The 23,710-nt window shown below is 38.0% G+C and overlaps 5 protein-coding genes across 7 annotated transcripts; 2 read left to right on the top strand and 3 right to left on the bottom strand.

Moving 5' to 3' along the window:
* Positions 1-69: 69 nt before the first annotated feature.
* LOC137746071 (guanosine deaminase-like) lies at positions 70-2,810 on the bottom strand. 2 transcript variants are annotated; one of them, XM_068486130.1, is made up of 5 exons: positions 2,686-2,810; positions 1,135-1,194; positions 842-1,032; positions 420-524; positions 70-326 (listed from the first exon to the last, which is right to left on the bottom strand). In XM_068486130.1, exons 1-5 carry the CDS (start codon positions 2,699-2,701, stop codon positions 138-140), a joined length of 561 nt encoding a protein of 186 aa, XP_068342231.1. In that variant the 5' UTR covers positions 2,702-2,810; the 3' UTR covers positions 70-137. The 2 variants fall into 2 exon arrangements, with proteins under 2 accessions (XP_068342231.1, XP_068342229.1); XM_068486128.1 differs by having other exon boundaries at positions 842-1,194.
* A 2,538-nt stretch (positions 2,811-5,348) lies between these two features.
* On the top strand, positions 5,349-6,335 carry LOC137745436 (protein HEAT INTOLERANT 4-like). The gene has a single exon (XM_068485401.1). It carries the CDS (start codon positions 5,349-5,351, stop codon positions 6,333-6,335), a length of 987 nt encoding a protein of 328 aa, XP_068341502.1.
* A 327-nt stretch (positions 6,336-6,662) lies between these two features.
* Positions 6,663-8,542, bottom strand: LOC137745793 (small ribosomal subunit protein eS24z-like). Its single transcript, XM_068485806.1, has 5 exons — positions 8,374-8,542; positions 7,878-7,919; positions 7,493-7,663; positions 6,973-7,059; positions 6,663-6,889 (listed from the first exon to the last, which is right to left on the bottom strand). Exons 1-5 carry the CDS (start codon positions 8,443-8,445, stop codon positions 6,851-6,853), a joined length of 411 nt encoding a protein of 136 aa, XP_068341907.1. The 5' UTR covers positions 8,446-8,542; the 3' UTR covers positions 6,663-6,850.
* Positions 8,543-9,250: 708 nt separating this feature from the next.
* On the top strand, positions 9,251-12,726 carry LOC137745331 (FLUCTUATING-LIGHT-ACCLIMATION protein 1, chloroplastic-like). Its single transcript, XM_068485275.1, has 6 exons — positions 9,251-10,186; positions 10,849-10,951; positions 11,312-11,367; positions 11,969-12,133; positions 12,388-12,501; positions 12,591-12,726. The coding sequence occupies exons 1-6, from the start codon at positions 9,518-9,520 to the stop codon at positions 12,681-12,683; spliced, it is 1,200 nt and encodes a 399-aa protein (XP_068341376.1). The 5' UTR covers positions 9,251-9,517; the 3' UTR covers positions 12,684-12,726.
* A 6,124-nt stretch (positions 12,727-18,850) lies between these two features.
* LOC137744863 (probable serine/threonine-protein kinase WNK9) lies at positions 18,851-22,549 on the bottom strand. Of its 2 annotated transcripts, none has more exons than XM_068484670.1 (7): positions 22,268-22,549; positions 22,131-22,168; positions 21,752-21,979; positions 21,420-21,640; positions 21,081-21,241; positions 20,543-20,981; positions 18,851-20,451 (listed from the first exon to the last, which is right to left on the bottom strand). In XM_068484670.1, exons 1-7 carry the CDS (start codon positions 22,340-22,342, stop codon positions 19,478-19,480), a joined length of 2,136 nt encoding a protein of 711 aa, XP_068340771.1. In that variant the 5' UTR covers positions 22,343-22,549; the 3' UTR covers positions 18,851-19,477. The 2 variants fall into 2 exon arrangements, with proteins under 2 accessions (XP_068340771.1, XP_068340772.1); XM_068484671.1 differs by having other exon boundaries at positions 21,081-21,238.
* Between the last annotated feature and the right edge of the window lie 1,161 nt (positions 22,550-23,710).

The raw sequence follows: 23,710 nt of genomic DNA, 5'->3' as shown, positions 1-23,710 counted from the left end.
GAAACAATTGAATGTTGAATGAAAATCCACTTCTTTCCCTTCGTGAATTTGTGAAACGTCGTGTAATAATAACAAGGAGAATTGAGACTTCAATCAATTGTTTTGGATGTTTCACCAAGAAGGGAGCAATCGTGAAATCAATACATGTGAAATTTCGACTTTGTTTTCTCAAATACCTGTTCGGCAATGACCGCGCTGTTCCCGTCAGCTTTCTTGATCTCCATGTGAGCCTTCTGGTAAAATGCAGTGCCCCTCAACGCGTCCGCAATGAAAGCATCGAAACCAATTGCTATGGCAGCTTCGGCTTTAGCTCCGTAAACCAACCTCTGTTCCGAAAGAGCAAAGACAGATTGTGGAAACCGTAAAACAGTATGATCTGGTTATTGTTTCAACGAAGTTAAGGGGTTTGAAAATTGGACCTTAAGTCTTGAAAGATGGATAGCACCAAAGCACATTGGGCATGGCTCACAGGATGCATATATTTCACAGTCCGAGAGCTCTATCCGATTCAACTTCTTACAGGCCTATCGTCCCAAGATCAAATAAAGAACACCATAACTAAAACTTGTAGAAACCGGAAACAAGCGAATAAAACATGTTTGCTAAGATCTACGTACATACATACTCATCATGCTTACAACTCTACGATGACAATGCCGATCATACAAACCTTATCGTATAAACATTTCAAGCTCATTTGGTTATAAAAACTAAACAAATTGGACATGGCCTTAAGTCTTCCCTAAACCAACCAATATGCACGAGTATGCATATATGCCCGAATGCTAGTACGGATCCAACAGTTTGGGCATGATGCAATGTAGTTATATATTAGTCTAACCTCTCTTATGGCAGTAACCTCTGCGTGGGCGGTCGGATCAGTATGTTTTAGAACCATGTTGTGACAGCTTACGACTATTTCATCATCGCGAACAATAACTGCACCAAATGGCCTGCCGTCTCCACAATCAACTCCCTTATAAGCTTCTCCAACTGCTTCTGTTAAGAATTTGTGATCTCTATCCTGTTCAACTGGTTGAACAATCAAAACAAAAGGCAAAGCATGATAAATACGAAGACCAGATCTGGTTGCAAAGTACCGCCTTTGTTTACATAAGACGGGTTTGGTGTTACCTTCTTGATGTGCTGCAAATGCAGAGGCCACAGAAAGGGTTCCGTCTTGCGCTTCCACCGCTGCCAAAAAGAAGAGTAGCAATGAATAACCTAAGCACCCAAAATTTCCCAATTACGTATGGCAAACTTCCAACATTTCTTACGACCCTCAGAACTTTACAATTAATATACAAGTTCCACGACTTATCTTCTGAAAACGTCTTAAGGGCAACAACGTTGTACACAAATGAGGGCCCGACCAGTTTTAAGCTTTCATACATATACATAGTATTCCTAGTATTTAGGTGAAAAGAAAAAAGAACAATATGCAAGTGAAATATGCGAAAGAAAATTCCATAAAACAAAAAAATTTGGAGTGACTGCACTCGGAATATATATCAAAGCACAAGATCACCTTGTAAAACTGAACGGATTCACAGGTTTTCCAAGGGAAAGAAGAACAGTAATTCATGGTTCCAACTTGCTCCAATGCTATCACATTGCAGTCAAGTCCGAAAGCGATCCTATCTAGGGATAAAAAGTCTTGACACCGCTGTTGGATACGATAAAAGACAAGTAACTTAAAGGTTTTGCAAAGACAATGCAAATTTTCCACATTTTAGTACGTTTGTTCACAGTGGACACATAGTCGGCCAAGTTCTGTGAAAAAGGATGGTTGGTGTGTACCATATCACACAGCACTAGAACGCCTTCTTAATTATCGTTTGGCACTATAAAACCGACATTAAAATGAAGTCCCCGAACAAATGCTCAAGGACGGACACAACATCCACGTTAGATCGTTAGTTCTTTTGTCAAGCGATTCATTGTACCTAGTCATTTCGAATTCCGACCATGGAATTGCATTTGATTATTTCAGAAGCATTTCAAGTACATTGTATCCAGAAATCATAGGATCATTCCAACTCGTATAAACTTACTGTTAAGGTCCAAATTCCATTCTGTTAAACTCGCTTTGATGGGAGGAGGGACCTTGATTGGGCTTATAAGAGGTTGGTCTACAGTCTACTCCCCATGTTGCCAATTGGTTTTACGGTGGAACCCCAACTTTCTTCATCCTAAACTCCACCGAAGCAGGGTGTTTCGTATAATCATTCTGATCTGCATCCTTTCGATCATACAATCATCACAGAAACAAATTAAAACATTGCACACTTTCGAATCTTTTGCTGTCAAACTAACATTTTAAACTTTCTACTATGTTCTAAAACCAAGGCAAGTCTTGGATTAAAAGGCAGCGGAAGCACTTGCAGTTGCAACATGCAAAACATCCACTAATTTTCTGGGCAAAGTGATCCACACAATTCCAGACTTACCCAAAAGAAAATATGCAAATCAGAACAAGAAAGGATCCCAAAACCACAGTTTTGAAGTAAAAGTTCAGAACTTTCAAGTTCTACCGGAAAAAAAAAACAGTAAAATCCATAAGAAACAATCACATACACTCAGTTCCCAATAGATTGGACGGACATGCATGATCGAAGAATTACCCAACAAAGAAAACGATGAGTAAAACAGTAAAAGTAAAAATGGGGTTAGAAAGAAACGTACTGTTAGCTTCCGCCATTGATGGGAAATGGGACTGTGTGGAGGAAGAAAGAAAGATCAGAGGAACGTGGAAGGAAAGGAGAAAGAAAGCGAAGTGAGAGATGGAGAGATTGAGAAGATGAGAGAGCTGTGAATTGTGATGGTCCACGAGTTATTATGTATATGCAGTTGTCGGTGGTAAAGTGCGAGAAGGAGACTCAATGGAATGGAAGTGCAAAAGAGAGAGAGCGACAAAGACACGACATGCCGAGCTGTCGGGCTGTGATTGTGAGGAGAGATTTACATGCCATTAGATTGCGTCACGGTAGCGGTATTTTGAGTTTACCACGTGTCAAAGCGTTGTTATTTTATCGCGTCGTAATGAGTGATTGATTTGAAAATAATAATATGAAGAGATTCTTCTTGTTGCACTTGAATTTGTCGTAAAGAGATTCTTACCGTCACTTAGTACTACAGTTTAATGATATTCCTCTTCACTTGTAAGTGAGAGGTCTTAAGTTCGATTCTCGCCAAAGACGAATTTGAACCACATTATTACTAGCTCATTATGAGTAGATAATATCAATTGTTCAAAAAAATAAAAAAAATATTCTTACATACAACCAACCAATTTTGACATGTCAACTATGCTGATTAGAATTTAGATCTAAGGATTTGCCGTAAATAAGGGCAACTCACATGTACCTCCAAATGCTTTTTTAGATTTCATGCTTGAGATCATTTTTCCAAACCTGATGTCATGATTAATTATTCTCTTGTTCGTAAAACAATAATTGGATGACCACTGAATTCTCCTTATTATAACATATACATTGTTAGTGGCCCTCTATCACAATGGTAAAAAAAAAGTGTTCTTATTGCACCACGACATGCGTTCGAATCCCATCTACAACCTAATCTAACAAATATATCATTTGACAAAAAAAAAACAAAACAAAACAAAAAAAACAGACATTTCACATTTTAAGGCAACTAAAAAATTTCCATTACACAAAAACAATCAAACTTGGAGATCAAGAAAGCTCTACTGCTGCCCTAAGTAGTAGTCGAAATTCGAACCCTAATACTCTTCCGCGAGAACGGCGCATCGTTTTAATGTCAAATCCTTCTTGGAACTGTAGCCCTTCTGCAATTTAACCATCCCCATTGCTGTAATATTTTTCACCTCAATACAGTTGAGAAAATCTTTTCTCGCTTTCTTCATGATCAAGCTTTCCTTTCGCTTTCGGACGGGACCATCGTCGCCACCGCAGGAGCTGCCGGTGTTACTTCCTTTGTTGCTTGATGACGACGGAACCTCATCCTCGCTTCTTTTTCTTTTGTTCCATGACGATGACGGAACCTCTGTCTCTTTGCAAATAACAACTCGCCGGCTTTGTTTTCGCAAAGCTTCCTCTTTATACCGCCTCTTCAACCTCTCGGCAGCCTTCTTTTCGGCCTTGTCGAGTTCTTCCTTCTCCTTTGAATCGTACAGCTCCATCCATCTGTACCTCACATTCTCCTTCTTCATCCTTTTGCTCGCCGCATCAGTCCTTAAAGGCCCGAACTTCTGTTCGTAGAATTTCCGCCACAACTCTTCGGTAACTGGACTCAAATCTCTACCTCCGCTACTCTTCTCTACTTGCCTCAACTCCCCGACCGTACATTGTGGTAGGATTTTCTCCAGAACACTGAAATCTATGTCGCTAACATTACCGCCGTTGCGGCGCAGTAAATCAGCCACCGTAGACGGAGGAGCTGCTGCTTTCGCTTCCACATCCATCTCTCTCTATGCTCACAATTAAGAGTAATTGAAGGTCTGAAAAATAGTATGCAGTCTTGCGTTCATACGCTTTAATTTATAGGCAATGATCAAGTGCGGTTTCCTTTTCCTGTTGGGAATAGGAAATCCTAGTAAAAGGTAGCTTGTTTTAACTTTTATGTTTTTTATTTACTTTTTTGAAAGTACTCTTACCCCTACTGCATCTACGAATCGAGATCTCGCCAAATTCTCTTTGTATAGATTCCGAATATCCGTGAATCGTGTACGCTCATCGTACATCGTAGGTCAGAAATCATTTTAAATATTTTTTTTTAAAATTAAACACAAACAGTACTTGACAAAAATTAACCGCACGATATACGATAAATGAACACAATTTACAAGTCCTTAGGATTCTCACCAAAATGATCCTATTGGTACATCTAAGAATTTGCGATAAACTAGGAGCAATGGACATGTATCGAAAAAAGTTTCATTATCTATTTTATTAGTTTATTCTTTTTATGCAAGCGATATTCTAATTAATTCGATCTAAATTACGAAAAAAGAGATTCAAACTTAAATATACATAGAAAAACACGCTGTTCTAATGAACGAATTTCCAAAATTGACAAAGGAAGGATCCTAGTTGGGTAAATAATCCGGTTTCCTTTTCCAGTTGGGTAAAGGGGATCTCCAAGATTGACAAATAATCCTAGTTTGATTAGGAAATCCACACACCAAAATTTTTATATGTACCGATAATACAAGTCACGTGGTCTTATATTTCGGGTCTTATAAATATATCATATACTACTTTGAACAACTAGCTATTGATTTCTTCAATCTTTGTTTTGTTTTTACTCTTTCTCTTGAAGTCTTTGAGTATTTTTCTTCTCGTTAGACTCTTACCAACAGATTTACAATGCAGAAAGACGGAGCAAAGAGGAAAGCCAGCCGGAAACCTACTCGGCCATTGCGAAAGCGGGTCAAAGCCTCCGAACCGAAACTGGAACCCGAGCACTTGGTGGAGGAGCCCCGAAAACTGAAAGACCTATGGAAGGCTGCGTTTCCCGTCGGAAAAGGCAGGGACAGGATGGACTCCGTGCACAAGGGGTTCAACTGGGATTTTTTTAATCTCGAACGAGCATTCGAAGAGAAGGGAAAGCTCAATCACGAGGTCATTGGTAACAATGACAAGGTCTATCTGTTCGGCACAATCGAATGTCATCTTCAGAGGAAGGATGAAGTTGTAGTCCCTGTTTTGGTGGCTGTTGTATCGCCTTCCCCGCCATCAGATGATCTGAGGATTAAGCCGGTCAATGGAGCAGAAATTAGGGTTCCGATGAAAGCGTTGAAGATGGATTGGATTCCATGCATTTCTCTGTACAAGAAAGATTCAGCCACCCAAGTGATGACGTATCCTCAAATATTTGTCTTGGGTTGCACGGAAAGGAGAAGTGACGCTTCGAACTGCACAAAGGATGAAAGTTTCGTGAAACTTCACTACTTCTTTCCGTGTTTGGATGACAATGAGGAGGAAGAAGATGACTGTCGGGTAGGAGGCGAGGAGGATGAATTTGCCAAGTTCATCATAGAGGAGACTATGGGAGGAGACGAGGAATTGTCACCTGTTGTAAAAGCTGGCTTGAAGGAGTATGTGGAGGACATGATATTTGATGCAAAGAGAAACCATGGAGAGAACAAAGATAGTAGCAGTAGTGTTTTTTCGTTCATCCAAGCGATACTAGGAGACGGGAGATGCAAATGCAAGCACCCGGACGAAGGGACAAGCACTCTAAAGCGCTTGAGCCTAGAAGAGGGTTTCGGAAAGGGAATTATTATTGGCACTCCAAAAATCTCATTCTACACTTCAAACTTTTTATATTTGAAAAGAAAAATGCACTTGTGAGGAGTGTAGAATGAGATTTTTGAAGTGTCAATAACACTTCTCTTGGGAAATAGGAGTATGTACAAGTTCAACACTGTGCAAACACCGGAAACTCCTGACATTTCAGAAGCTAAATATCGATGCATGAATAAGTATTACGGCACGGCTCTTGAGGTTCTGTAAAACACGATGCCAAATCCTAAAGCATGCGTTGAAGTTCAATCACTTGTTAATCAGTGCAAAGAGTCTGAAAACTTCATCAAAGAGTTTTATATCGCGATTAAATTGTCGTTCATTAGAAGATTAAGAAGTATCTTCGCTTCTAGATCACAAATAAACGAAAGTCGATGAATAATCTGAAATCTGTTGCTGCTTAATATGATAAATCTGTCCTCATCATAATACTGATATTCGGGAAAAATAGGAAAAAAAAAACTAAATAGTAGATGGCTCTCTAAAAATCCACCAGAATCTTTCATTTTAACGCATCCTAAAGGCAAAACATGAACAAAAACTAGAACCGAAATCACTAGCGCTCATTTCTTCTTTGTCTTGGCAGCATCTGAAGCCTTGGTCTGCACAAAAAATAACAAAATCGTTGTAAGAAGCAAGGTATCAAACAAGAATTACGCAAGGAAATAATAAGTCACTTTCTTACCTTCTTTACTCCTCGGATCTTCTTGGCTCTGTTCTTTCTCTCCTTCAATTGCTTCCTTGACTTCTCTACTTTAGTATCAAGTCCGTTCTGCAATATCAAAAATGTTTTTATTGGTATGAACTAATGGACGTTTGAAGCAGAACCGATGAGAAAAATTACTATATACTAAAAAACACAGTATGAAACCAATCATGAAGAGATGGAAATAAAAAGGTTTGGGGGTAACATTACCATACTTGTGCTCCCACGCTTAGTTTAGTTTGTCATTACAAGAGACGTACATATCTACTCATGCTCAACTACCAGTGCACGCTAGAAAAGAAAAGATACCAAGAGGCACATAGGACTAACAATCAACAGCTTACCATAGATTAACTCAATGTGTCCTAGGGTTTACCCATGTGTTAATCAAATCACTTCAACATAGCTATCTACATTTCTAGTGGTGGCAATGTCCTATGGTTTAGGTAGCAAAAATGAAATTTGAATCGATGAACTTATCAGTAAAATCTGGACTTACCCTGATCAACCTGTACTTGGGCTCATACTTCTTCGCATTTTCAACAGAGTCATAAATCAATCCAAATCCAGTAGATTTGCCACCACCGAAGTGAGTCCGGAACTTGAAAACAAAGATTGCGTTCGGGTCCTTGACCTCATAGAGTCTTGCCAGCTTCTCCTTCAGCTCAGCCTTCACAGAACCAACACACCAATTCGTTTAATTAGTGAGCAAGCTCATAATTCACATTATTGCTATTCATTACGAGAAAGAAAAAAGAAAAAAATTCATTTCTAAACAGTTATTTTACAAGCTCTAGTTCGTCAAACATAACACCATTGATTGAACAAAACATACTGTGACAAATTACGATAAATAAATAGCCGAAAAAGTTCTGTAACCACACCTTGGAAACATTTGGCCTGCCTGGATGAAGAACATCAATGACCTACATGGAACAAAAGCAAAAATTGAATTACAATTAACCCCGTAAGAGAAGATTATCACGGAAAGCTGACAACACGAAAAGATCTGACCACAGATAATACAAACCAAATTATTAATAAAAACCCAGTTGGGTGACTCAGAATTAAGTAAAAAAAATAAAATATACATATTCGGATCAAAGCATCCATCTTTACGGTGAAAAATCACAATATATATATATATATATATATATATAAAATGCTAACCAAATTAAAAATAAAAAACCAGTTGCGTGAATACGAATTACATAAACAAAACACATATCCATATCAAAGCATGCAACTTTGGGGAGAAAAATCACAAAACTAACGAAATAAAAAAGCTTAAACATCACTAACAAGAACACTAAAAAGTTAAAGATATAAAACCCAGTTAAATACTAGAGGCAAAAAGTAAGAAATTATGGAGGAACTCACGAATTGCTTGCGAGAGAGAAGGCGGTTGGTCATGAACTTCCTGGTTCGGATGGTGACGGCCTTGTCCGCCATGGTTGGTTTTGATTACACCGGAAGATACCTAACCAGAGGGCAATGAGGCGGAAATTGCAGTAGTCACAGCAGCTGAGGCACAGAGAGTTTGAGAGAGACGGAAGAGTTTTGATTTTATTGGATTAGGGTTTTAGGAGGATAGAGATTCGATGGGTCTGGGCCGAGCTACATTTAACTTTCTTTTTTAATTAAGGCCAGGCCCAAAGGGTCTAACAATTCTCCGGTCGGACTTGGACATCAAGCCCTGATTCGGGTTGCACAAGAAATCGGTCCAGAATTCAATTAGGAGTGCAACTCGAAGGGGTAGGACGGACTAAAATTCCATCGATGATAACCTATTCTTATAATTTTGTTTCGAGGTCAAATTTTATCAGGCTGGCAAAAATATGATCCCAACTCTCGATCAAAGTCAAAACAAACTCGAGTAACACAAACACCTGAAAAATTGTACACAATTTCTTGTATCGTCAAGGAAGTGAGTTGAATATGTACAAAATGAGTGAACATTTGTATACATACTAGACATTAAACTTGGTAAGGCAAGGCCTGAATTCAAGGAAATTATGGGCTACAACTAGCCGTGTCACTTCATTTCCATGACTGAAACACAGAAACTTCTCAAATAAGGCCATCGTTTTAGGCAAGAGTAACTTATATAACACGAGTACATTATTACGTGACATTTACACGAATTAAAAACTTGCACGTGTTTTTATTTCATTGACACTAAATGCTAGTATAGAAGTGTATTATGTCAGGTTAGTCCTCCTCCTAGATCTATCCGATGAGTCTTCAACCATTGAATCTTGATCCGACCTAAATTGCACCCCTCTATCGAACATAATATAAAATAAAAGTCACGTGCAAAGCACAATCTATCTTCATGAGTTCATCCACGAAAAGACAAAGACACGGAGGAAGAAGTTTGAGGCGGAGATTGAACGAACCAGAGGCCAAAGCCGCGACAGCAGCTGCTATCTCCTCCCCATAAAATCCAATTCTCAAAACAAAAACCCGTCCACGCTTTTGATTTCTGAATTCCAAAAACGCTCGACTCGAAAACAGTTTTCAAATGGCGGCAACAGCTTCATTGCTCCAACCCAACCCACTGAGATGGAACAAGCGCAATCGCCTCCCCCCTCTCCGTCCCCTCCCCACAAACCCAATCAAATTCAAAAACTTCAATTTCCAAATCCAAAAACTCCCCTGCAAATTCAAAGTTCAATGCTTTAAGCAGCTACCCGAATCAAAATCTCGGTCCCTGGAAAACCCAGCACACCCAGCAACAAACCCACCAAACCCAATTGGGATTATCACCGGAAAGCTGCTGAATGCTCTGAAGGCGTTGAGAAAGCCGGCAATGGCTGCCGTGTTGTTTGGTCTGCTGCTGATGTCCAACCCGAATTTGGCATTGGCTGCATCGGGCGGCCGGGTCGGGGGACGCTCGTTCTCGTCTTCCTCGTCGTCGTCGAGGAGTTATTCGGTGCCGAGGACTTCGAGTTCAAGGCCCGATTTTTCGTACTCGGCGCCGTACTACGCGCCTTCCCCGTTCGGTTTCGGTGGCGGGGGAGGTGGGTTTTACGTGGGGCCGGCAGTTGGGGTCGGAGTCGGAGCCGGGTCGAGCTTCTTCCTGATATTGACGGGCTTCGCGGCGTTTGTTTTGGTTTCCGGGTTCCTTTCGGATCGGTCTGAGGGCAGTGTGCTTACTGATACAGAGAAAACAAGCGTTCTCAAGCTTCAGGTATGATTGAATGCTTGTAATTTTCGCAAGGCAGTGGATATTTCAGAATATTTTGTTTGTATGTATGTGTGTGTGTATATATGTATGTATGTATGTATATGTATATGTATATGTATATGCAATTTGAAATCCTCTGTAAAATTAGAGCTCCTTTTACATACGACCCATGACTTGTTAGGTTGCAAATTTGTTCGTTTATTGAAGTTTAATTGACTCGTTTTCCCTTGATTGCATTCAATTAGGAAGTTTATGTTGAAGTGGCAAATTGTGGGAGTTTTTGCCTTTTTTGGTCGGTACATGTTAAAGGAAGGGATGATTTTGCTACAAATAGAAAAACTTGGGGATTAAGAAATGATATGGTTGTAAGTAAGCACATTCTAGGATGGATGTTTATAGATGAATGAGCATTTGGGGATTGGAGAAAAGTGCCACTTGAAAAATACGGCGGTATTTGTAAAACATATCACCATCGACTGGCTTTAACCTCGAAATGGGGATAAGTGTAGGGGATCATACATACAATTTGGAAATTTTTTGATATTTAGTGCTGTAATCTCACTGTGTTGACTAAATTTTGGAAATGTGATGTGCACTTTATAGACTCTTCTGTTGGATTGCAATGAACAATGTATCCTCTATTGTTTCACCTTTCCTTCTTTAAGGTTGGTTTGTTGGGCATGGGACGAACACTCCAAAGGGATCTTAATCGGATTGCTGAAACTGCAGATACTTCTACCGCTGATGGTTTGGCCTATGTTTTGACAGGTGAACCTATATATATTATTATTCATGCACACTCACATCATATAACTGAGCTCTTAGAATTGGTTTTTTTTTATTATACCAATATTTAGATTTATTACCATACCCATAATGTCAAGTTATGATCTTTTATTACACTGAATGTACAGCTCCTACGTTCTTCTGGCTACGATTCTTTCTATTCTTATTTATTACTTTAAAGATCAATCGTCTCTCAAAGGATTGATTATTGGATAGCTTGTTCTGGACTTCCCTATAGGTTCTGCAGAGGCAGGGGAAGGGCGGGTTCAAAGCCCTTCATTAGTATTATCTTAATTTTTTATTACTTTCGGTATTCTGATGCAAATTTTACTCAAATTGCAGAGACAACACTAGCTTTGCTACGGCATCCTGATTATTGCATCTCCGGCTATTCATCTGTAAGTTCATATCATCTGTTAGAGTACTTGGTTTCTTTCTGGTGTATTGTTGTGGTTGCCCACCATTGTTAGAGAAGGTGGAAACCCCTAGGAAGAGATGATGATAAATCAAAGGAATTCATATCTTTCTTAAAGACATTTGGCACTATAAGGTATAAGATAGTATATGGCAGTGGCAGCTACTCGTCAGATAACTTAAACAGATTAGGCTAATCTTTTAAGGATTGAAACTTTTGAACTTTGATGTCTCGTGCACATGTGCAAAGCTTTCATACAATACCTAATGGTTCTGCCTCTCTTTAGACAAATTGGGAGGCGGCTTGATCTATGATGGTGAAACCATTACTATTGTTTACCATTCTAGAGGGCCCGTGGTATTCTTTAAGAGGATTATAATAATTCAAGGGAACTCTGATACTCAATAAACTAATTGCAAACCAGCGTTGGTCTGGTGGAATAATGTCTGAAGTACGACCAGGATTGGAGTTTTTCTTGTAATTGCTTATGGATGTATCATGTATGGAGCAAAACATAAAGTATAACTTAATAAAAGTATGAGGATTGTGAAGGACATGGAATATAACTTTTGTCATGCTTCTAGGTTGCTCTAAAACGAGGCATAGAGGATGCAGAGAAACGCTTTAATCAGCTTTCTATCGAAGAAAGGGGCAAATTTGATGAAGAGACACTTGTCAATGTGAATAACATAAGAAAGCAAAGCTCTACAAGCCGGAGTGCTAATGGATTCCGCAACGAATATATAGTGGTAAGATCAAGTTGGGATAGCCTGTGTTAAACCACATTTCCAGTTTTCAGTGTCAGTTATTCATAGTATACCAAAGGACAAACCCGTGTTGCTTATTCACATGTTAAGCTCTGAACATTCTATTAAAATCAGTGTTTCCATCTCAGCATTGTTACCAAGGCCCCGCTGGCCTATCATGGAAGTATTGGTGAATATGAACGTTTGGGAATAGAAATGTTAATATTTGACCTCATTTCTGACTGAACTTAATTCAGATAACAATATTGGTGGCTGCTGAAGGGGTGCATAAGTTGCCTGCCATCAATGGCAGTGGTGACTTAAAGGAAGCGTTGCAAAAGCTTGCATCCATTCCGTCGAACAAAATAATGGTAACAAAAACATTATACTGCATGGAACTTGTAAATTTATCTTTTAGATCTGTGCTTGATACCTATACGTGTTATTCTTTTTCCTGCAGGCAGTAGAGGTCTTGTGGACTCCTCAGAATGAAACTGACACTCTGTCGGAGCGGGAACTACTTGAAGACTACCCACTTTTGAGGCCTTTATGAGAGAACACTCAGGTGACCATGCACAGTCCTGCAAGAGGCACAACTGAACTATCCTTCAATGGGGTTGTACTGAATCATTGATGAAAGGCCATTTCGTTAAGGTATATATCCGCGATGTACAGAAATTATACATGTATAAGAATCAGTGTCTTTTCGAATTATACTCTATACAGAGGCTTCTACAATTAGTGTGGAGTTTGGCCGTGTTAACTACAATCATTTGCATGTAATAGAGGTGTTCTTTGCAAATTTAATGCAACAAAAGCTACAAGTCCCACTCAGTATGAGCTTGTAGAGTGGTTTTGCAAGGGTTTCTAATGGTTTGGTTCAGTAAGTGGTTACATCTGGTTAGTTATTAGAACTTCTACACCTGGGATGCAATTGTGGCAGTACCCTAACCCAAGTGAATCACACGCTGCCGATGTAGGAAAGTTAAAATACATTATAGTATTGATTCGCTTGGGATAGCTCCACAATGGCATCCTGGACATAGGTGACTTTCCTGCATTGGCAATATGTGAATCACTTGGGATACCTCCACAATGGCATCCGGGGCGTAGGTAAGTTTCTCTCCCATCCAGGAGTAGAACTTTCAAGCACATGGGGTCGTTTATGTGGTGTTTCAAGTCAATCACATACTGCCAATGTGAGGCAGTTAAAACATGTACCAGTGCACGTTGATTAATTTGAGATACTATCACAGCGGCATCACAGACATAGGTAAGTTTCTCTCGGTTAAGAGTATGAAAAGGACAAGTCAAGGGTTGGACTAGGACTAGGCTTTAGAACTAGTTTCTTCCATCATGTGTTGTGGAGTTTGCCTAACATTCCTACCATTTTCGGACGTGGGAACTGCATCACAATGGCACTTTTTATAGGCTTCTTTTGACCTCTTTCGGCGGTAGCCTGTAGGGTTGGGACTTGGATGGAGATAGGCTGTTGAAGTAGTGGTAGGGGAGTTTTTGGGTGGTGCTTTCTTGCAAGAAACACTTTTTAAGTTCTTTTAGAATTCAAAAATATTTTGTAAAAAACATCTGCAGTCATTTTAAAAACACTTTTAAACAAGACTTTGACATTTCAGCAAAGTTTAAGGTTCAATGGGCTGAGGTGGTGGGATGAACTGACCTTAGACATTGAACTTGGGTCTAGCCAAGTTGAGCAAGCTAACCCTTCGGTTGAACTCAAGTGGTCCAACTCCAATAATTCTCTTCACGAATCATGTATTCACGATGGTGTCTTGTACCAACCCATGAAGTGGAGGTCATTTTCCGAATCAACCACAAGAAAGGTTGTGTTTTTAGTTAGCACTTTCAAGTTTCAATTTCTAATGACACTCAAACACTATATTTTGATGAAGAATATTCTAAATTCAAATCTCGTAAACCACAGTTACTGATCTATATTAAAAATATTAATAATAAATAAATGAACTCCCAGTCGTGAGGGTGGGTGATGGTTAGGAGTAAGATAGAGATCCAAAGATTCTGAAGGATCAGAACCCTTCTTTCCGAATTAAAAAGTTGTAAAAAGGGAACTAATTTTTGCAAGCATTTTTTTTTTTTAAAAAGTAACTTATTATTTCTTCTTTCTAAATAAAAAAGTTGTAAAAAGGGAATTAATTTCCGTACACATCTTTTCTAAAAAAGTAACTTATTATTTTTTGAACAAACGATATTATCTAAGTTAAGAATGAGAGATGGGCTTAACCCACAATGGGCGGTAGGCTTAACCCATAATGGACTAGCAATAATGTAGTTCAAATTCACCTTTGGCTAGAACCGAATCTAAAACCTCTCACTATACCACTAAACCGCAATACTAAATGGCGAAAGTAACTTATTATTGAAATCACATTTTAAATATTCTATGTTGGAGCTAGGAATATATTCCAATTTCATTACTCTCCCTCCAAGTTTGAGTTATCCCAAAAAGGTCCGAATTGATTTTTGTGGGTCTGCAATCCATCTCAAAAAAGTAAAAACACATGACTTGAATCCCACTTGAGCAAACTTTACATCACCATCGTATTATTTAAGTGAGAGAGATTCTTGTGTCTCTCTCACTCGTTTAAAAGTGGCAAAGCATGCACAACCCTTTCAATCGTTTAAAAGAGGAGGAAACTTTGGACAGGGTGGAAGAGATTCTTGTGTCTGGTACTCGAATTAGGTATAATGTTTGAACTAGTTCTCTTCTTACATGACTCAATTATAAATAAAAAAATTTGAAAACCCCATTGATTGATTGTTAGGGAAGGGTCGTGTGCATGCGGATATCCTGTCTAGAGTAGCGAATTGAGATTCTTTTCAAATTTTTGTGTTTGGAATTCAAGAATCAAAAAATTTGAATAATTGATTTTTAATCTTACGATCCTTATTAGTTAATCTCGCACAAATCAAAGATTCGGATCTCTCTCTTCAACGACTCGAATCTCCTAATTCTTAAGCTTCAGACATAGAAATTCGGAGTCAATCTCGATTCTAAAAGTACCATCAAACTGCCCTTTATTTGGAGTCAAATTACCAAAAAGTTGGTCAGATTTGTTGTCATCAATATCTATTTTTTAAAGCTTAAAAAGTTGTGATTCTAATTTGTACAATCTGAGCCGTCTGATCAAACTGCTTTTATCTTGATTCTGATATATATCATAGACTTCACCCACCAACATACGGAAGGGGATCCTTTTCGGATCCCTTCCTCCTATTCTAGTAAGTTTGAAAATTCAAATCGTTAAAATTTGATTCAACGGCTATAGTTCTTATAATTTTTAAAGTGGATCCTGTTTGTAGCCGTTTAATCAAATTTCTATTATCCAAATCTCCGAATTAATGAATTAGGAGAAAGAAATCCAAAGATGATCCATTTCCCCCATACAATCCCATCTGGATTTTCCCATAATGTTATGGAATCTAAAACCTTTTGAGTTGGTCTCAATTTAACACCCAACCAAGCCACCAATGCAAATTATGCAATATAAAAATAAACGAAAAGACTGGTTGGCCTCCACTTTGCTGCCCACTTTAACCAAACCCAAAAAGAAGGAAAGGTATCATTATTCCTACTTATTTATCAATTACAATTCTAAACGCGTGGAAAATCTTTTTTTTTTTTTAATAAATGCGTCAACTTGTAATGTACGAAAATAAGAAACAACAGCTTAGTACGGAATGGGGCTAGTCAAATGATGTGCTCTATGATTTGATTTTTGATTATCTATATTTCAAATTAAAATAAAATCATATACCTAAACTTTTTTAGATTCGTCAAATACCTAAATTTGTATTCATTAAACCATCTCGTTTGGGATGGTTACACATAAAAAACAGATTTGAGTTTTTATTAATACACAAATGATATGTTACAATAAAAAATTTATGATTTGGGTTAAATCACAAAATTCAATTCGTTATCTATGAGAGTCGTAAGCTGAGAGTATACCAATAATACTAAAGGAGATTTTTCGAGTAAAATTAAAGAACTTTAACATAAAAGTGAGTACAACTTGGGTACAACTTTGGGAACAAGATATGGTTTGGTGGTTTGATATGTGATTTAGATTAGCTTAGTTTTCTTTTTCAAGGTAAGACTCACCCTAAGACTATCTCCAATGGTGACCTAAAACCTAAAAATATTTAGCCCAGAAAATTTAGGTTTTAGCTCAGAAACAGCTTTTCTACTCCAACCTTTCTAGTTTAAAATTTTAGCCCCAGATTATCAAAGAATGAATTAAGGCTTTTTTTTTTTTAAATTAACTTTTTTTAAAAAAAAAAATTTATGTAGACTATCCTGAATTAATTTTATGAACATTTTAACCTAAAAATATTTAAATTCCGATAAATTTTGAAAAATCACTAAATCAATACATGAAAATCAAGATAAACCACATAAACTTAATACCAACGACATTTAATAAACCACATAAACTTAAAAAAAAAAAAACAATTAATAAACTACATAAACTTAATACAATCGAAAACTCATAGACTACATAAACTTAATAATGATATTCACCATCTTGACTTGGTGATGGACTTGGGTGATAGTCTTGAGATGAATCATCATCTTGAAATATACTCCTTATGGCATTCCTTCGTAAAATTTCCTTTTGCTTAAATCTCTTTCTCTCTGGAGTGTATTTGTCGAGGTCCTCCATTATCAAATTAGTTTCGGACCTTTCTTGCTCCCTATCCCCTTCTTCCTTCATGGCCAAAAGCATTTGGGCCAATTCTTCTTGCCGACGGCACTGGATTTTGTTCATTATTGCCATTTCGCTAGCAAATTGTGCACGTGTCAGATCTTGGGACTTCCCTTTTCTCTTTGCTTCCTTTTGCTTATCTCTACCCGGGGGCCTTGCAAAAGAAGAAGTTGGGGTCATTTGTTCGACACCTTCATTGTCGGCAAAATTCACACCTTCATTGACATCATTTGGGGGTGGGGCTTCATTATGAAATAATCTTCCACATTGTTGGTTCGCATCGGTTCCCCACCTCGGACAATCCTTGAGGATGTTCCAAGCATGATGCAACTTAAAAGCTTGATTTTTTGGTGTAGTTCTTGTCTTGTAAATTGTCATTGCTTTGTCACCCTATGCAACAAATACATAAAAACAATTAGTTGCAAAATACTATTATGTACATGACAACTAAAATATCAACAAATAAACTCACAATTTCTGAGGCGCCCCTTCCACTATGCATGTCAACCATGGCTCTCTCCAAGCTTCCTTTCCACAAAGTGCACGCTTTGTTGATAATCTTCCACCGATCATAAACACCACCAACTTCCCTTCAACCGGCGTTGGAGTTTTCATGGAACTTATCAACGATTTTACCCCATAAAACCTTTCTATTTTGATTGGTGCCGACGGCACCATCTTCGCTAATCGAAATCCATGCCAAACATAAAGCAATATATTCGTCAAAGGTCCAATTACGACCTCTAACATGCTCTTTTGCCATCTTGAAAATTCTAGAAATGAGAATAAATGGTATAAAGAAAAATTGGAAGAATTGTAGGAGAAAAGTGAGTTTTGTGTGGATGTTTGAACAAATACATAGGTATTTATAGAGTTTTTGGTTGAATTTTAAGTTAAATAATTTTTTAAAATTATTCTAGCCGCTGGATTTAAATTTGGACCGTTAGATCTTTTTTTTACCGTTATATTTAATTATATTTGATCTAAGCCATTGGATTCAATAAATACATAAATATAAAACTAAAAAAAAAAAAAAATTGAACCTGGACCGTTGGATTAACCAACGGCCCAGTTAAATGTCACCGTTAGATATAAAAAGTAGTTGTTGGGCTGCTTTTTGGAATGATTGCTCAGGGAACACCCCACGTGGGGTTGTCGGCTGGGCAGAAATGCTGGCGCTTGCGACGCGTGGGAGAGTGGCGGAAAGGAAACTGGGCTTCACAGCCCGTGTTTCACTCACAACAGGTAGGGCCCATAATGACTTTTGGCCTAAAAACGGGCTGGTATTTGGCCTTCTTTTAAGTTTTGGGTTTTAGGTTTTATTTAGCACATGGGTTGGAGTGGGTTTTGGGGGGGAAAAAAGGGGAATTTTAGGTTATAAGCCATTGTTGGAGATGGTCTAAGGGAAGTTAGAATGTGGACCATCCCATATTAAAGGAGCCAATATTTTTTGGGTGATAAATATGGGCAACGGGGTTGTAGGTTAAGAGTTCAAATCATCTTCGAATTTCAGTCTAAAGTCGATGAACCGGTTTAAGTTGAATCGTTCAAGACAGGAAGAGAGCGATCCAAACTCTTAATTTTTGTGAGGTTGATTAATGAGATGAGCTAATAATGATTGTAAAATTTAAAATAAATGATATGAAATACTCGATCCATTGAGTCTAGACTATAATAAAAGAATCTCAATTCCTAAGCTAAGTAGATGAGCATGCATGGAATGGAACATGGGGAACCAAATCCCCTCCGGATCTAAAAGAATTGAGCACACTTATCAAATGATCTGGGCTATTAAAATTTGATTTAATGGCTGCAAATAGTGGACCCTTTAAAAGTCATAATAATTATAGCTGTTGGATCAAATTTCAATGGTCTGAACCATTTGATCGTTGAGCTTAAATCATTTGGATCTGAAGGAAGTCCGGTACCTGAGCATGGAACATGAAAGATGATTTATTTATTCTTGTGGGGGCCAAACAATTGAAAGAAAAAAAAAACCCACTCCATAATTGACACATATTGAAGGGGCCAGGTATGTCCTACAAGAAGCATGGCAAAAGATCCTGATAAATCATAAACCCTTCATTGGCCAACTCAGCACTGACATACCAATAATTCAATCCATCAGCACTTTTCGATTTTCAATCTTTCTGAATAAAAGACCGAACATATGCATGTTCGGTCAATTAGCCACGTCTGCTTTTGGTATCCGAATTCTAAATCAAATAGCTTTAGGTGCTATATTTCTTTTAAGTGTCTTCAGTCTTGAGAAAATTTGAGAATTTAATTCCATCACCAATCGTATACAATTACATGCCTGCCTCATTCTAATTGTATACATTCAGTAACACCTCAAGAATCTCTTAAATTATTCTTGCTCCCATACAACCAATAGGTCTCTTGTAATAAGGAGATGGAGTTGAACACAATCTATGTAGGCCTCAAAACTTGCCCTTTTCCTTGTAGATAAACCATAATTTTAAATACAAAGCATCCTGGAAAGCCACATCCCTTGGTAAAAAAAGGAGTGGCCTTGGTAACCATACATGATGTAAGTGTATGGAACCTGTGAAAAGAATACATGTTTTGTGCCTCTGCAAGTTTATAAATCAACAGCATCAACCGGGAGAGAAACTGCCCTGCGAAGAGAGTGAGGAAGCAGTGAGCCTGTGCATAAGCTACTGGCAGTGATCACATTCTCAGAATTGGGAGACTCCATCGCCTCGCAATTTCGGGCCCTTTGAGGTTCCGAATTGGGACAGCGCTTTTCAAGATTTGCAAGGAAATCCAGAGTTAAGTGTCGGTGATCATAAGCGCAAGATTTCGAAAGAACTATGTTGTTGATTCCTTGTAATGTGTTTGATACCACAGAATATAAGAACCCGTTGTCTATTTTGTGTACTTTACTTGCATTCAGCGAAGATTTTGAGAGGATGGAAATAGAATGTAAACCGGATAAGTTTCTGATGGAATTTCTTGCGCCGGATGCTGTAGTGTTTTCCAATTGAGGATCTTGCCCATCTTCAACTGTGACTAAATGATCCATTTTCTCATATTCTTCGTCAGAATGGCTCTGTCCCGAGCCTACTGAACTAAGTTCTCGACTTTCTTGTGGTTGCTGTCCCCAAATTTCTTGGTATTGAAGGCAGTCTGATTGGCTTGATTCATTTGGTGCACCCCCTTTCACATGATGCTCAGACTCATCAACTTGGTATGTAATCTCCTCAAAACGACCGTGCATTGAAGGACAACCATGTTTACAACATTGAATAGCTTGCAAGTCCTTGGCGCTAGGGTGGTTCGACAGATACTCCATCATGGAACCACTAGAGGTGTGATTAGAAACACAATTGTGACAAAAGCTTTGATTAGCACACAGGGGTGTTTCCGCTAGTCCTGGTCCTGACTGCCAATCGGGTACCAACAAGGAAATTTCCCCATCAATCATATCTGCTATTCTAGTTACATCTTGATCGGTGATATCCAACTCTGCAACCATTGCAACCAATTCAGTTGACACACTCAATGCTGTATCATTCTCAGTGTCAAATGGGAAATGAATGTTGCGTACACGACCTGCAATATAGGATTTAAAGTGCTAAATTTAGTTTCCACACATAGGCAATCCATAAATAAACTTTGGAAAGAAAGTAAGGACAATGCCAACCTTGTTTATCTGTAATTCTAAGTCTAAAAAAGATACCACCGTCTTCTATTCTCTTCCCTTTAATACTTATGCCGACATCTTCAGAATGATCACCCTCATGGTGCTCAAACAGTTCGATTCCAGTTGATTTGACATCAACAGGCTGATACCCCCACTCATTTGGGGCATCGAAACTGTAACCATTCGAGTACCCATTACAAAAGGAACTGTTGCTCCGATGAAGCTCTAATAGAGGATGCCGAACAAGAGGACCCATGTCATCTAGCTGCCTAACACAACCTAGTGATCTCAAATCATATTCACATTCATCAATTTGGAGAAAACGGTCGTTTAAAAGCTCCCTTGCAGAGAGCCTCAACGATGCAGTTGCCAAGCATTTCTCAACGAATTGTCGTACTTCTGGATCTTTAACTTTGTACAAAGCATCTGGTTTTTTACCCTATTAAATTCAGAATGCAGAAGGAATCTTAGATGTCACATTTTTCATAAAGAAAGTAAAGCATTCCACTAGAGAGAAAGGGAAAGAGAATCCTCTTACAGAAACAACTTTCTTGTAGATCTGTACAGGATGAGAGCATTCGCTATACGGATATTCGAAAGTGACCATTTCCAAAATGCACATCCCAAATGAATAAATGTCAACTAGCTCATTATATGCCTCTTCATACACTTCAGGAGCCATGAACTCTGGTGTCCCTACTTCAATAAAATCGAAAGAAATCTAAACACATTAACCTTCTAGGTAAATAACTTTCCCTTGTTCCAATCAACATCACAAATTACGAAACAAACAAAATTTGCATAGGGGCATTCGTATTTGACTCAATATTTGACAATTTATGAAGCAATTCTTATAGGATGGATCATTTGAACTTACCAACGCAGTGCGCGGCGTGCGATTTCCTTAAGATTGCAGCTAAACCAAGGTCACCAATCTTCACTTCCCCTTGGTTTCCATTGATGAAGATATTGTCACACTTGAGATCTCTATGGATCACAGGAGGGTCATGGCTATGGAGATACAGAAGCCCTCTCAAGATCTGCCTACACCAATGCTTCACTGCTCTAATGTTTACTCTCTTGTGCTTTAACCTATACCTATCAGTAATTTTTTTTTTTTTTTTTAAACCAACAAAAAATTAATAAAATTGGATTTAGAAAAATTAACAAAAAATCATATTTTGTATTAAAAACTCACAAAATACATACTGCTTAAGAGTCCCAGAGCTGAACATTTCAGTGACAAAATTGATGTTTCTGTTGGTAGTATCAACCCAGGAAGTGTAGAACTTCATGATGTTTCTGTGCTTCAATGTCTTGAGGAGGTGGATTTCACAGTAGAGCCTCTCAAGATCTTCAGGGCTCTGCAGGAAATCATAGAGCTTGACCTGGTTCCAAGCAACTTCTATCCCTTCATACTCATCAAATGCTCTGTAACTGCAACAAAAATACAAATTAAAAAATAATAAAATAAACCCAGAAAAAATCACTCAAAAGCCTGCCAAATATCCAGAAAAATTCAAAATTTTGGGAAATCTGAACTGGGTTCTGATGATTTTTGAAGAAAGTTAAGAGCTTCAAGTCTTACACTGTCTTAGAAGCTCCTTTGCCAAGGATTTCATTGTACTGCAACCAAATATAAAAAGTAAAAGAAAAGGTTCATTCTTCGAGCAGAATACACAGAAGAAAATGAGGAGAGAGAGAGAGAGAGAGAAAGGTAATTACTCTGCCATATCTCCCAGTTGGATCAACTTCCACAAACTCAGAGAAATCTGGTTCAAGATGTGAGAGACCATTCATTTCTGTGAAACCAATCCTCACTTTTTGGCTTTCCTTCTTCTGGTTAGCTGCTGCCTCTTCTCCGTCGGCTATTTCTTTGTATATTCTGACACAAACAGAGAGAGAGAGAGGAGAGAGAGAAAATGGAGAGGATTTATCATAAAAAACTGGTTTCTAACGTTTCAGGGGAGAGAGTACGGACATTAAATGATCAAAGGAAAAAATGTATCGTTCTTATTTTCTCCCAGCAAGCATTCTTTATTTATATATTTGGATATACAGACAGATCAAACGACCCAGCCCCACGACGGTACGTGACAAACTGCCAGTCTCTCTACTTTTTTTTTCTTCAGTAAAATAGGGTAAAGGCAGAAGATTTTTGCCTCCAAATTTCTCTTTCTGCGCTACCATGTTATTCTCCGTCTTTTAATTCTTTTTTGATTTATTCACGTCAAAAGTATAAAAAAAGACTAGACTGTATATTAGAAGAGATTTGGTGTGCCAGAGATTATTTTGCTGAAAAAAAAAATTTATGTGGTGTCTCCCACTTGACGGGAGAGATAAAAGGAGGAAAATATTGAACCGGTTACAAGATTTTGCATGTATGTAGGGTTGAAGGGAGGAAGATATTGAAATGGTTGCAAGATTTTGCATGTATGTAGGGGACCTCCTATAAAATTAGGACATAAAATTTCCCGTGTTTTGCTCTGACCAAACGTGCTATGGCATCACTCAGTGTGAGAGTTACTTTAGTTAATGAATGGACAATATATGTAGGATTATATGTAGAAAGAATCACGTAGGATTACATCTAGAGACAAGAAGAAAGACAATACATGGAGTCCTATTGTTATGTGTGCAGCTCCACATCCACATGATTAACAAATATACCTATAATTTGCCTGAGTCGAGTCAATAATATTAATATGACATGAGTTCAACGTCACATGTCGTTTTGATTAATAATGTATTGACATATGTAAACTTTTCTTTACATGACAATGTAATATCGTTTCAATAATTATCTTATTGTAAATCATATGGTAAACATGTAGACCTGTGTGGCTAAAAGCAACTGGTTGCAAACAAAGTGTCCACTTGAAACTTGAACCATGCTTATAATCATACATACTATTTTTCTGTCCACGTTATCCTATATTTCTGAATAAATTTTCATTTTGTTTAATTTTGAATTTGTGTGAGTAGCTAGAGACCTAGTACAAGGGTAAATATAAAAAAATTCGAACACTCAACACACATGTTTGTTGAACGAAATTGAAATGACTAGAAATCTTTTCTTTTACCATAACAAAAGATAAGTGATTATGAATATATTTTGAAGAAAACATTACTAATTGATTTGAGAGCAAAAAAAATTACGCACACCGT

The sequence above is a fragment of the Pyrus communis genome, chromosome 9 (genome assembly GCF_963583255.1).
Source record: "Pyrus communis chromosome 9, drPyrComm1.1, whole genome shotgun sequence".
NCBI lineage: Eukaryota > Viridiplantae > Streptophyta > Magnoliopsida > Rosales > Rosaceae > Pyrus > Pyrus communis.
The sequence above is the reverse complement of the archived record's forward strand: the minus strand, read 5'-3'. Positions and strand labels throughout refer to the sequence as shown.

What these genes read in the sequence shown, in the direction of transcription:
- LOC137746071 (XM_068486128.1), bottom strand. An exon ending in AGGTTACTGCCATAAGAGAG is followed by an intron (nt 525 to 841) that starts GTTAGACTAATA and finishes TTGGGACGATAG; the next exon opens with GCCTGTAAGAAGTTGAATCG. An exon ending in TCCATCTTTCAAGACTTAAG is followed by an intron (nt 327 to 419) that starts GTCCAATTTTCA and finishes CTTTCGGAACAG; the next exon opens with AGGTTGGTTTACGGAGCTAA.
- LOC137745436 (XM_068485401.1), top strand. Translation starts at nt 5,349, where the DNA reads ATGCAGAAAGACGGAGCAAAGAGGAAAGCCAGCCGGAAACCTACTCGG.
- LOC137745331 (XM_068485275.1), top strand. Translation starts at nt 9,518, where the DNA reads ATGGCGGCAACAGCTTCATTGCTCCAACCCAACCCACTGAGATGGAAC. An exon ending in CAAGCGTTCTCAAGCTTCAG is followed by an intron (nt 10,187 to 10,848) that starts GTATGATTGAAT and finishes TCCTTCTTTAAG; the next exon opens with GTTGGTTTGTTGGGCATGGG. An exon ending in TTCCGTCGAACAAAATAATG is followed by an intron (nt 12,502 to 12,590) that starts GTAACAAAAACA and finishes TTTTTCCTGCAG; the next exon opens with GCAGTAGAGGTCTTGTGGAC.
- LOC137744863 (XM_068484670.1), bottom strand. Translation starts at nt 22,342, where the DNA reads ATGAATGGTCTCTCACATCTTGAACCAGATTTCTCTGAGTTTGTGGAA. An exon ending in CAACTGGGAGATATGGCAGA is followed by an intron (nt 22,169 to 22,267) that starts GTAATTACCTTT and finishes ATTTGGTTGCAG; the next exon opens with TACAATGAAATCCTTGGCAA. An exon ending in TAGAATTACAGATAAACAAG is followed by an intron (nt 20,452 to 20,542) that starts GTTGGCATTGTC and finishes CCTATATTGCAG; the next exon opens with GTCGTGTACGCAACATTCAT.
- LOC137745793 (XM_068485806.1), bottom strand. Translation starts at nt 8,445, where the DNA reads ATGGCGGACAAGGCCGTCACCATCCGAACCAGGAAGTTCATGACCAAC. An exon ending in GCAGGCCAAATGTTTCCAAG is followed by an intron (nt 7,664 to 7,877) that starts GTGTGGTTACAG and finishes GGTTCTGTGAAG; the next exon opens with GCTGAGCTGAAGGAGAAGCT. An exon ending in AGATCCGAGGAGTAAAGAAG is followed by an intron (nt 6,890 to 6,972) that starts GTAAGAAAGTGA and finishes TTTTTTGTGCAG; the next exon opens with ACCAAGGCTTCAGATGCTGC.